The sequence below is a fragment of the Typopeltis vanoorti genome, chromosome 1 (genome assembly GCF_054136105.1).
Source record: "Typopeltis vanoorti isolate ZY-2024b chromosome 1, IOZ_Tvanoo_1.0, whole genome shotgun sequence".
Classification (NCBI taxonomy): Eukaryota; Metazoa; Arthropoda; class Arachnida; order Uropygi; family Thelyphonidae; genus Typopeltis; species Typopeltis vanoorti.
Genome location: NC_143549.1, coordinates 172,835,833 through 172,849,766, shown reverse-complemented (window position 1 = coordinate 172,849,766; position 13,934 = coordinate 172,835,833). Strand labels below are relative to the sequence as shown.

Sequence of the window (13,934 nt, the reverse complement as noted above, 5' to 3'; positions counted from 1 at the left end):
TCGCCTCCTAAACCACCCTCATTTTACCAAGATGTTCTACAACATTGGAAGATTGCAGAAGCTTGAGAACAACAGAGGATAAAATCTAGGTAACCTCTCTATTGGAACAACAGAGAGGTTACCTAGATGTTCTCCTCTAATTTACTAGATTCTATAAATATCCTTTTACATATTAATCTGAAATAACCTCTGTTCACTAAATTAAAAATCTGGGATACATTATTCCTCTACATATAGACCAAGCTCTGCAATTTACATAACTGCAAAAGCTTGGCAAGCAAATTTGTGCTCAACAGTCCATAATCAAGTGCAGTGATGTATGCAGTGATGTATTTTACTCCTTATCTTCATTTCTCAGTGTTCTTACTTTGATGGCAGCTTTATAACATCAAAACGTTTGCAAAGTTACCCCTTTCAGGTACTGCTGGCTAATGATTCCAGATCCCAAATCTGAAATTCTCTTAGAGCACATGTTCATCATTACAGTATTATAGCATTATCTAAGTGTTTTGAAAGTAAGAACCAGAAGGGTGGAGAGAGTAAGAAGTTGACAGAGAGAGAGAGAGAGAGAGAGAGAGAGAGAGAGAGAGATGGATGACAAAAGGTAGGAGAATGCAAGTGAAAATGTTGGTGAGCATGTTGCTAAAAATAAAGTGGTGGAGGTGGGCAAGAATGAATACAGTATGAGTGATGACATGATAGAAACAGTGCATGGAAGATGAGGAGAATAATCAGATAGTAATAGTATACTAACTTGGAGTCTTTCAAAAGACAAAATGTGAGATAAAACAGATAAAAAAATAATAACTAAAGGAAGAGGCAAAAGGCTTTATTTCAGTGATGTAAAATTACATTGGCAAAGCGGATACTAGATTCAACATTATTTCGAAGCTGAATATTGTAGAAATTATGAACATCTTGTAAGTTGATCAGACAGCTTACGAGAATACAATCCTCAGTATTCCCGAGTTCCCTTAGAGGCCAGTAAAACCTTTATGAAATGCATTAATGAAAGGCAAATATATGGATGCTTGGGCAGCACGTATGTCTTTTAAGAAGTGCAAGCTAAGACAACTTGAGGATGCCAAGGATTGTATTTTAGTATGCTCTCTGGTCAACTTACGAAACTTTCATAGTTTCTACAAACATTCGGATTTGAAATAATGTTAGATGAAAAAATGCTTGGTGAGTGGTATGGCAGAGGAGTGAAAGAAGGAAAAGGTGCAAAGGAAGATAAAGCAGAGTATCAAAGAGGAAAAATGATGGATGAAGAGAGTTTTATATGGAGACTTCATAATAAGAGACATTATTAAAGATCTCATAATGAAATCATGTTTTCCTGTAGCAAAGATTAAGAATACTAGTGACACTATTAGGATGCAGAAAGGACAGGAAAAATACATGGTTATTATTATTATTATTAGACATCAAGGGAATCAAGTACTGATCGAGGGAGGCCACACACTAGTTGCCATACCTTCTCTTAAACTCCTTCACAATAGATGCATTCACTCTTTAACAGGTAAACTATTCTACTCACTCATGGTTCGATTAGAGAAAAATCTAGCTCTTATCCCTTTCTTAACTGCACACAAACTTAACTTCCATGGATGCCACTTTGTCCTCTCCCACCCACCACTTATGATACCACCTAGAAACATACCAATTAATCAGTGAACAGCAGTATGGATTCTGTCACTTGCAATCTACAACTGATCTTCTTGCTTTCACCATCCCACCTCTGGATTCAGGCCTAGGAGAAATTTGGAGAAACTGACATAGTTGCCCTTGACATTTCAAAGGTATTTAATCATGTTTGGCACAGGGATCTACTTAACAAACTGCCATTCTACGATCTGCCTTCCTTACTCTGCAACTGGATCACCAACTTTCTCATTGGTCTCTCACTACATGTCATGATGGATGGTTTACTCTTCTCAGATTTCCCATGCCAATGCAGAAATATCCCAGGGTTTTGTTCTTTCACCCACTCTCTTCTTCTTGTACATAAATGACCTGCTCTTGCAGACTTCCAATCCTATCCAATAGCTTTTCCAATGATAGTATACTCCTTTCTTCCTTTTCATTTGACAAACCTTGCAGTGCTTAAGCATTAGAATCCTCGAGATCTATCATGACCAAGGACTTGCACTCAGATCTACGAGCTATATCCCAGTTGGGCAAGGACAACCTTGTAAACTTCAATGCCACCAAAACTCAGTTATGCCTGATCTCTCGCAAGAAAGCGCTCACCCCTTACCTTTAGTAATACTGTGATTTCCATACATGATCAGATTTCTCCTCTTGGACTGACCTGCACCTCTGATCTTTCCTTGCACAACCACATTTCGACTAAATTTTATCAACTAGAGCCTCTGCAGCCACCAAAAAACTTTGTGTACTTTTTTTGCACAAGACACTACTTCAGATCTTCACAACTGATAACCCTATACAATCTGCCCTTCCATGGATCACCAACTTTCTCACTGGTCTCTCACTACATGTCATGGTGGATGGTTTACTCTCCTCAGATTTCCCCTGCCAATGCAGAAATATCCCAGGGTTTTGTGAAAGAACAAAACCTTGGGATTTGGGGGAGTGCACGAAAATCCTCTCTAAGATTGCTCAATGCTATTCAGAAGAAGACAATCCGGCTAATTAACAATCCCTCTCTAACAGACATTGAGTTTCTGCCTTGTGTCTCTTCTACAGATACTTTCATGTAGAGTGCTCTGCTGAATTGGCCACTATTATTTCTCCACTCTCCTCCAAAATCATTAAAACAAGAGCCACTGCTAACCAACACCCTTTTACAGTTCATCTCAAAACTCAGTGAGCCAAATTGACGGCCTCCTCCTTCATCCTATCAACTTCTATCCTTTGGAACAGTCTCCCCCACTCTGCCTTCCCCCAGAGATTACAACCCTCAGCTGTTCAAGCAAAACATGAACAGATCCCTCCTTTCTTTTATTCCACTAGCCCACATGGCACTGATATGTGCTATAGGTCTTGTGTCCTTTCATGAGATATTAAAATTTTTTTAAAAAAATGAAAAATTTTATCAACTGATATCCTATAACACCTACTGAAAAGTTTCTAGCCCTCTGTCACATCACTCTTTATATGAAACCTCTCTGCAGATTCTTTATTCCTTTGGAACCTAGGAGTCCAAATCAGTGAATAGTAGTCAAGGTGAGGTGATTAAGGTCTTGGAGAGACAAAATGACTTCCATATCCTTACATGTCAGTATTTGTTTGTTTCAATTATCCTCTGAGTTGTATTTGCAATTTTTGTTATGTGCCCTTTCAACTTCAACTTTCTATCCATCATAACTCCACAATCTCTAACCTTATCAGTTATTACAAGCATAATTCCATTGATATAATATGCTATTGGATATCACATCATGCTAAAGTGCATATCAATGTTAGTAAGTGCTAAAGTGCACTTACAAACATTGAATTGACAACAATTATCATTTGCCCTGCTTATATTTGCATCATGAGCAAACAACTGAGGATCTTCTGTCTGTTCTGTGCTTTATATATTTCATAACTCCTGACATTCTTATTCTCAAGATATTCTTTCCACATCATCTTATGGAGCTCTTGTTTAATAAGACTGAACATCCATTTCTCTTCCATTCTATTTGTTCTTCGGACTCAAAGAACACATTCAGAAACTGCACCATTTAAACATCTTTTCAAAGCTTCCCATGAACTACTAATATTCATCCTATTCAACATCTGATACCATAGAACCAAATATAATATTCTCCTGAGTTTGTCATAATTTCCAGATTTGTAGTTCAACATGTAACCTGTCCTGATTGGAATATCCATTCAGTTGGCTACTTCCCAGGTCAGTACAGCATGGTCACTATCACCAACTGGTGGCAAAACAGTTCATATCTTTAATTAAGACACTTCCTGAAGGTATAATCAAGTTGCTTCTTTCACATGCTGCTTGAAAAAGTTGTCATGAAGCAGCTCGATAAATTCTCCTTCATTCAGAGAAGACTCATTATCATGAGTTTTCTCTGTTATCCAATAAATAGTTGAATACAAATGTAAATTTCTGTGGTTTAGCAGTTCTGTGGGAAGTTTCAGTACTGAGACCACATTATGATGTAAATAAAACAAAACAATATGATGTAAATAAAAAAAAATCTCAAGATTCCTACATCCATACAAAAGCCGGCCTGGTTGGCCGAATGGAAAGAGTATCTGCTCTCCAGCCAAAAGGTGGGGAATTCGAATCCTGCTGTGGAAATACCAGTGATAGTCAGCGGTAGATGGCATTGCTGTAGTTGCGGTCAGTTGGTAATTGAATAGTGGAGACAGAGCTGTAGAGCAGATGTCCTCCCTCAATGAGACTTTGAACTTCCTGGAGGTGTCAAATAATAATAATAATAAATAAAGAGTTTAATAAAAATAAGCAATTAAAACCTAATAAATTTTGTAAGTTGTAACACTTACATCATCAGGGGCACTGATACAAAAAAGTTTTACAAAACAAAAGCCTATTAAATAACAACTAATTTCATATATTACATGTTTTTATAACTTCATAACTGTTATATATATAAGTGATAAACGAGAATACAAACAGTAAATTCGTACTGTATGCATGTTGGTATATGCATACAGTAATGGTATCATGTATATTATATCCTAGCTCCATAGCAAGTTTAGATGAAGTCAGTCTCTTTGCCAATGTACTCAGAAATGACACAGTGGATCTGCTTGTAAATCCTTTCCCACCAGACAGAGTAGGACTATTCAAACACTGTATAGAAAACACTTTTTTTTTTTCATTGGGAAGAAAAAGGACTTGCCATAGGTTTCTGCCTTTCTCCAGCCATAGTCAACCTATTTATGGAAAATTACGAAACTACTGCATTAAAAAACTATCAGAAGAAACCAAAACTTTGGTTATGTTATGTCGATGACATTTTCATTATTTGGTCAGGAACACTGGATAAGTTAATTACTTTCCAAAATTATGTGAACAACTTACATCCCAATATAAAATTCACTCTTGAACTAGAACAGTACAAAACATCACTGTTCCTTGATATCCTTGTCGAAGTAAACGAAGAGGAAAAAAGGTTATCCTTTTCCATATACAGAAATCCTACCACAACGGGAAGATTTTTAAATGTCGTTTCACACCACCAGCCATTATAAAGGCTAGGCATAATTAAACTTTACGATACAGGTCATACAATATATCAAGCACATCAATTAAAAGGAATAAAGAACTGCACTACCTGAAGCAGAACCTCACACTTAATGGTTATTAATCCAAGATGATCAGAAAAATTCTTAATACATCTCCTGCAACTCCCTTACTTAAACAAGATTTCAAGAATGCAATCGCACTGCCTTACAGAGCAATGCAGACAAAGTGGCTGCATTGCTCTGCAAGTACAATGTAAAAGTTTTTTACCTTTACAAAAAATCTCAAGATTCCTACATCCACCAAAACCTCCGAATCACACCATGAAAAAAACAGGCATTTATGAAATTCATTGATTGTGTGACATTTGTTATGTAGGCCAGACAGGAAGGTCGGGAGAGATTTACATGTCTGAACATGAAAAAAAGAAGAGAGCATAAATCAGGCCTGGCATTCCCCACACCTGCTACAGGCCATCAAGTACTTTGGCAAAAAACAAGAATGTCATATATTGATTGTAACGTTTTTACAAGAAAATTTAAAGAAGCATTGCAAATGCTCAGGATCCCTACACAATAATAAAAATCAAGGCTTAATTTTACATCAAGTATGGTCGCTTTCATCAAAAATTTAACTGCCACGGACCTAGGATACAACACGTGATACACAGAATGAGATAGCAACAACTAGCAATGTTACAATGCATACAGTAACAAATTTACTGTTTGTATTCTGGTTTATCAATTATATATAACAGTTGTGAAGTTATCAAAACATCTAATGTGTGTAATTAATTGCTAATAGGTATTTAATTTGTAAAACCTTTCAGTACCAGTGCCCCTGATGATGTAAGTCCTACAACACTTATGAAACTTGTCAGGTTTTAATTGCTTATTTTTGATTAAATTCTTATTTACATTATAATATGGTCTCAATATTGCAAATTTCCCACAGAATAGTTGCATAATTTAAGCCACACATAATAATTACTCTTTTTTTTTTTTCAGATTATTTTGGGCAGATATAAATGACCTGTCTATAAAAAAACAAAGTAATTTTTTATATTCTATGAAACATTAAGCAATCAAAGTCTGGTAATCTCAAAAAAATTGCAGCTTTAAAATAATGAAAAGGAAAGTTAAAGAAAAATACTTTTATCCTGATATATTCCCCCCCCCCCCAAAAAAAAAAAATCTGTAAATAGAAGTCTATAATAATTGTATAGTTTTTTTTTTTTGTTTTTTTGTTGGGGGAAGGTAGCCAAAGCATACAAGAAATTATGAAAAATAACTACATACTTACATATGTTTAACAGCATCATTTGTCATTATAATATCAAGTTTAGCATTTGTGCTGTTATATTTTTCCAAAGCTTCTTGTATAACAGCAACTAATGAAGAATGATCTGTTACAGGTAAATAACGATCTGATTGAAGGCCATCAGAAAAATGTGAAAAAACTGTGGAACTTGCTTGTTGAATCATATTTTCATCTATATTCTAAAATAAAACTCAGATTATAAATTAAACTAAAAAAAAGTAAATTACTTTTGAATATTTGAAAAATGACATTTACAACTTAAATGTAAAATATATTCTTATTATGATTATCATCAGATCTCTATGGAGTTAGGCTCATTGTGGTAGATACTCCCATCACACACACGTTTCATCATATACCGTGCCTTAAATACATTCACATTCTCTATAGCAATCAAACTTCAGGCATTGCATCCCATCATTCACCATTGTTGTGTCGGAAATAACCAGCCCACTGTCAGTCAGCCATTTATTTCGGACCCAACATGAGAAGAAATTGACTTACAATAAAAACATGCTTATACTCTCAAGACCAGGGGTAAAGAAATAATAAATGAATTGTAATCAAAGAGGGTATATCAATTTAATTAGTAAGATTGTTATAAAATAGTCCAAATTGTATTCTAAAATCATGCCCAGTATGGGAAAATTATGTTAAGGAAATCAGAATCATATGTCAACCAATCAACGGAAGGTCAAATCACTGCGTAAGAGTCCACAGTGACACAGCAGAAAAACTGTATAGCCATCCAGTAACCTCAACCGTAACAGTTTTGTCAAGAGAGGCATGGAGAAAAGAATGTGACATCATCACTACCTGACGAATCAGGGATAATTAAGTAGGTGACAAAAGTAATGAAAGATGGTGCTTGCGGATGAAATATAAGGAGCCACATGCACTTTAAACGCTCTCTATCCAGCAACAATCCACGTTGCTGTGGGAACCGATATGCACAAGATATCTGGCAGAACATCGGCAGACCAGCAGACAGAGCCATTGGTAAATCTGCTACCAATGTGAGGACGGCAAAGGAGTTCCTTTGAGGAGAAAAGAAAGCAACAGACAGCGGAGTGGCAAGAGCACAAACTCTTGCCACGTCCGAAGAAAACCCAGGACTAAAGTTAAGGAACCAACTTCACTAAGGAAATAGCCGGTAAGGTGCAGAACTTTTATTTTATATATAACAAGTCATATAGAAAGAGAGGAAACAAAAGGAGAGAGAGCTTTGAGCATAGCTGTGCTCGAGCTATCTAAATGATCCGTTTGGACTAATCGTCTGTGATAAGACCTTCCTATGTTAGTTTAATCCTTTGTGTAAGAGAGACATTATAGCAGAACAGTTATTAAATGATTCAGTATATGCGATAGTGTGTGAAGGCCCTGTTCCTTACATTAAGCCTGCAACTTATATAAATTTTACAGGGAAGAGTTTAGTCCTCTGACTAAAACAGTGGCTGTTAATTGAGTGAATGTATCATGTACATTTAGCTAAGGGTGTAATATTCAAGAATTGCATAACCATGAGAGCATCACTTAATCCTAATGCGAGATACAAGAATAAGGATGATTAACTAATGCTCTTGACATAAAATTAGATGAGCCTGGGTGATAAGAGATATATAAGAGAGATTTTAACATTTAGGATATTTGAGTGATTTATTACAGTAGTAAGAAAATCTATGCATGAGTTTATCCTTATATTATTGAGATATGATTTTAGTGTAAATACCTTTTGTTCAAATAAATGTATTCTTGTAAACTAAAACTTGTGAGTTCTTGTGTCTGAGACTGAATTACCACTTAGAAAAGTTCGGACCTGTATAAGTAGGGGATATTGCATAAGTAGGGAATATTGTATAAAGAGCGGGAAAAAGGAAGTCAACACTGCATACCACGTGATCTCCAACCTCAATTAAATTGTTGATATAATTAGTAGCTTAAGTCTTAGTATCAGAAACTGGTTTCTGGCTGGTGCAGTCGATCCTAAAATAATTTGTCAGGAACCAATTTCAGGTACATGTAACTTCTTAAGATATGAAACTAAATTAGGGTATTATAAGAAAACAAAATAACCAAAAGCCAAAAGGAAAACAAGAAAGGAGAAGCTAGGAAAGTAACACCATTCTTATTGAAAAAAACCTACTTGTTACTCCTTTGCTCACACCCTCCTTATAGAGCTTCAAGGAATGGCCTCTGGTTCTCTAACCATCTTCCACCATTAAAAAAACAAAAAAGCTAACCTGATAAAAATCCCTTACCAACTTATATGCCACTTTCATTTCGCCCTCCTTCTCTTATCAATTAGACTCTGCAAACTGTGTTTTTCATATTTTTTCATACTCAAAATTCCAGAGACCAGAAACTGAATTAGTTAATTGCTTCTGGACCCATTCCAAAATCTCTTCAACCTTTTGAAATCATTGATCAAATCATTGCACAGTAGTCCATATGTGGCCTAATAAGGCCTTATACAATGGAAATCATCTTCCTACTAAAAATCATTGTCCTCCACATCATTGTACTATCCTCACAATTTTTGTAATGTGTTCTAAGTTTTAGGTCCTTATCCAACATCATTCCCAAATTGTTTATTTCCTCCACCTGCTCTTATGTATCTTCACCAACTGTATCTGCATTTCATCTTTGTTTTTTTGAATTTTAAAACCTTACACTTTGCAACACACTAACTAGAAACACTACTAAAAACCTCACGATGACCATTCACTCCATCTGTTCCTCTTGTAACACCATAACATCTACTCTATTCTTCATAGTTCTTCCAAACTTTGCATCACCTGCAAACAACTGAATATCCCAATTCAAACCACCTCCAATATCATTAGCATACTTTGTATGTTAATGATATTGGAGAGGTTTCATTATCTAACTGCTGTTCACACTGCAATTTTGCTATTCTTAATAACTGATTCACCTTACCCTGTCTCTTGTACTTATGCACCTGAATTCTTACTGATTGTGCTTAATCATTTCTTCTTTCATTCATTTTACACCTACCATATTTAATCTTCTGACCCTTGGAATACATTTTGACATTTCTTCTGCTAAGCATACATTTTACACCTACCATTTAGAGAAAGATGGTGGAAGTTTATTTTGCACTTGGTTAGACTATAATAAATTTAGTTTAATCCTTTATCCAAGTGTAAGCAAACAAAGTTTGTGCCTGAAGCATCTTCAGGACTGAGACAACTCGTAGTAAAGGTGGACCAAGCTCTCATCACTCCTTGAATCAGTATCTCCCATAATGCAAAGCACATCTCCTTGCGAACATGTACAATGCTATGTGAGGTATCACCATTTCTGGGTCTGGTTCCCACTGACGAGACCTCAATAAAGGTTGAAACCGGTCTGGGTAGTGGCCCTTCCCTTAATGCATAGCATTATACATATCTGCAAGAGATGTGTTTTGCATTATGGGAGATGCGGAGACAAGGAGTGATGAGGGTTTGGTCCACCTTTACTACAAGTTGCCTCAGTCCTTAAGATATTTCAGGCTCAAACTTTGTTTGCTTACACTTGGATAAAGGATTAAACTAAATTTATTATAGTCTAACCAAGTGGAAAATAAACTTCCAATATCTTTTTCTAAATCCGGAGTAATTTAATAATAAGGTGGTACACCTTTTGGCAACTCGAGTAATTATGACTTCTCCATTGCTTCCACCTTAGTATCACCACTTCTGGATCTGGCTCCCACTGACCAAACCTCAATAAAGGTCGAATTGCATATTAATTGCATTAATTGCATATTAATGCATAGTATTATACATGTCTGCAAGGAGATGTGCTTTGCATTATGGGAGATATTGAGACAAGGAGTGGTGAGAGCTTGGTCCACCTTTACTACGAGTTGCCTCCGTCCTGAAGCTTCAAAATTTGAATTGAATGCTTCAAAACTTCAGGTGCAAACTTTGTTTGCTTACACTTGGATAAAGGATTAAACTAAATTTATTACACCTACCATATTTAATTTCTGACCCTTTGAATACATTTTGACATTGCTTTTGCTCAGCAGTCTTTGAATAGCACCCAAGCAACTGATATGCTTTCCATCCAATACTATTCATGCTGTTCACTTTGCATACTTTCCACTCAATGCATTTTATGTTATGGTGACAGCTTGCAGATGTCTCCTGAGCTTTTCGTAATAATCAGATTTGTAGTTCCACATATAATGTTCCTAATGGAAGTCCTCATATAGTGTGGGAAACCATCCAGATGATCACTTCATAGTCGCTCTCATCATCCACACAGATTTGACACCTTATTTATAAGGACATTCTCTGATGAGATAATCAAATTCAATACCTTCGATCCTTGCAGGCCTTTTGTTACATACTGCTCAAGGTAGTTTCTCCTCAAAATCTTGAGAAATTGTTTTTCCTTTACTATCAGATGCCATTTCATCATTGCCCTCTATATTATAATAATTAAAATTATCCATATTGATCACCCCTTTTCCTAATTTGCTTATACATTTCACTGTCACTGCACTCCACATTATCAGGTCTAGAGCATTATCCAACATTCTATCCAACTCTACTCCATATTGCTTCAAAACTACTACAAAAATTTCCCTCTTCCATCTGCATCTTGCATCAGCTCAACTCTTTTTTTTATCATCAATAGCACTTCATTTGTTTATCTTCAGGAAACCATAATGTTCTTCCATCTCTATTCCTGTCAGGATGTCATCCTCATCCAAACCTATCTCAATTATTAACAAATTTTGGGTGAGGAAACTCGATCAGTTAGTGCAACAATTTCAAGTTTATTAATATTTGTGCATTGCCTGATTATATCAATATTATTTAATTTTAAATATATTAAATTCTCATTATTTCTGATACTTACGGCATTCATAACCAAATAGAACAAATGTGATGACTCCTGCATGCATTCCACAAGTCCCCTCTCTCTCTCTCTCTCTCTCTCTCTCTCTCTCTCACATAACCTATCCCAGAGTCCTCTTTATATTGAAATGCTCCTCCCATATCCCTGGACATCCCATTCCTTTCTTCCTTACTCACACATTCACTTCTTTTTTTTTCTGGCTGCACTGACCTTTTGCATAATATTTCCCTGTCTACCCCACAATATTGAAATCTTTATTGATCAGTGTATTAACTGAAAATTTAACTTAAAGTTGTACAAATCAGACATAATTACATGTATATATTAAATTTATTATATTAAATATATTAAATTTACAGGAAAATGCATATAATTATAGATATATTTATAATTATGCCATGGTGCTCCAAAAACTTTCACTAGAATACACTAGCAAACATATTTCTTTGTACAATATTTTGTAGTATGATCTAGTATCATTCTGATCCAGGAATAACTACTAACAAAAACTACAGTTCAGTTTTACATAGGTAAGATCAAATTAATAAACGAAATGAGAAGAAGAGATAATGATAATGCATGATAAATATACAACAGGAGTAGTAATTTGGACAGATCAACTAAGTAGCAATATTCTGGCATGGATATATTCATGCACAATTAGATACTGGAATATCTTATCGCTTCTTAAAGAATCACATCAATCACCGAATTCATATGTTCAATAATCATATTTTCTTGGAGTTTCCAACAACTCAATCACTCTTGAATGATCAGAGTGATTGAGTTGTTGGAAATAAGGAGTAAACAAGCAAAAGAGTTGGTAGCAGTAGGAGGAATGGGTGATTTGGTTGAGAACAAGAATGCAAGAAAGGATATCAGGTGGTTGCTGAGAAGATTAAAAATAATAGTAGTGTGGTAGAAGAAAGGTAGTCAGGGGTTGCCCAGTATGATAGTGATAAGATGAGACAGAGATCAAAGGTCAGGAATAGTATATTAGCAGATAAGAGGAGAACAGAATGCAGTTTGTGAATGTGTGGGATGAGTTTGAATGCTGAATAGAATTGTATAAGAAGCTTGGATTTAAATGGTTTTGGTTTGAGTCATCTGAAGAGGGTGTTGCTGGAAGGGAGAGTAATGATTGCAAAGAAAAAATATGAGAAGAACAGTCAAGGTGGACAGAAAGACAGGTGAGAAGTGTGGATGCTGGAAGCAGAAGTGAATATGCATTTTTGTAGAGATGCAGAGATTAAAGATTAAAGGAATGGGATAGCCTAGGGTGTGTGTATGAAGGGGGGGGGGAGCTGATCTGGAGTGGATCATCAGAAGGATAATGAGATAGAGGAATGGCACTGGAAGAGGTTGCAGAGGAGTCAAATTCAAGAAGTGGTATCAGTAGGACTTGTTATAGATTCAAATGTCAAACTGTTTTGTTTGTATATGAATGTCACGAGTATCAGAAATAATGGGAATGAAATTATTGCATTGATTGAGTTTATTCAGCCAAAAAGTGTCAGAATAAGTGAGATGTGGTTGGATTATGATGACATCCTGACAGGAACAGTGATGGAGAAGTATGATGTTTTTTGTAAAGATAAAAAAGAAAAGAAAAAGGGAAACAAAGTGCTGTTGAGGATAGAAAAAGCTTTAAAGCGAAATGGTTAATGTGAAGGGTGGTAACAATGAAATATATAGGTAAATTAGTCGAACAAATAAAAAAGGGTAATCATTATGGTTGATTATAATTATAGTAATACAGACTGGGATGAATAAAGACTATTTGGGAGAATAAATTTCACAAGTATGTGAGGGACAACTACCTTTGGCAGTAAATAACAGTGGGGATACAAGGTTTTTGAATTTGATTATCTCATCACAGGATATTATTATAAATGAAGTGCTGAATCTTACTTTACTTATTGATAAGAATGAAGTGATTACTGGGATGGTGGTGGTGGTGGCAGATAGATAAATACTTCTTGAGGAAAGGGCATATGTGGAACTACAAAGGTGGTGATGAAAAACTCTGGTGACTACATCTCTATAGCTGAGTTGTGAAAAGTATTATCTTGAGTAGAACTGAATGCCTAGTTTTTCGTTGTTGAGGAAGCTACTGATGTGATATGTTTATGCCATGAGAGGAATGGAGGTTAATGTCAGTACAAGCAGAGAGAGAGAGAGAGATCTGCTCCTGTCTTGTGTATTACCAAATACAAAGGTTAGCTGAAATCTCTTTTGCAAGAGAAAAGGCAAGACTGTATTGAAGGTTACTGGATTGTCTTTACCCCACTGAAAGATGATATTATTACTATTATTATTTCATGACACCTCCAGGGAGTTCAGACTCATTGAGTGAGGGCACCTACTCTACAACTCTCTCTCTCCACCACTCAGTTCACCAACTACACCATTGCCATCTACCACCCACCACTACCACTTCCACAGACAATCCCAAACATCCATGCTCACGGTGGGATTTGAACCCGCAGCCTTTTGGCTGGAGAGTATATATGCTAACCACTCAGCCAACCAGGCCAGCTGGTTGAGATATAGAGAT

General features: G+C 35.9%; 1 protein-coding gene across 1 annotated transcript in view; it reads right to left on the bottom strand.

The window, feature by feature from the left end:
* The window catches only part of Dhc93AB (Dynein heavy chain at 93AB), a 1,274,973-nt gene that overhangs the window by 435,362 nt on the left and 825,677 nt on the right, over positions 1–13,934 (bottom strand). Inside the window, exon 39 of the mRNA XM_090403805.1 lies at positions 6,485–6,681. Coding sequence (XP_090259931.1) covers positions 6,485–6,681 — 197 coding nt within the window. The remainder of the gene's footprint in view (positions 1–6,484; positions 6,682–13,934) is intronic.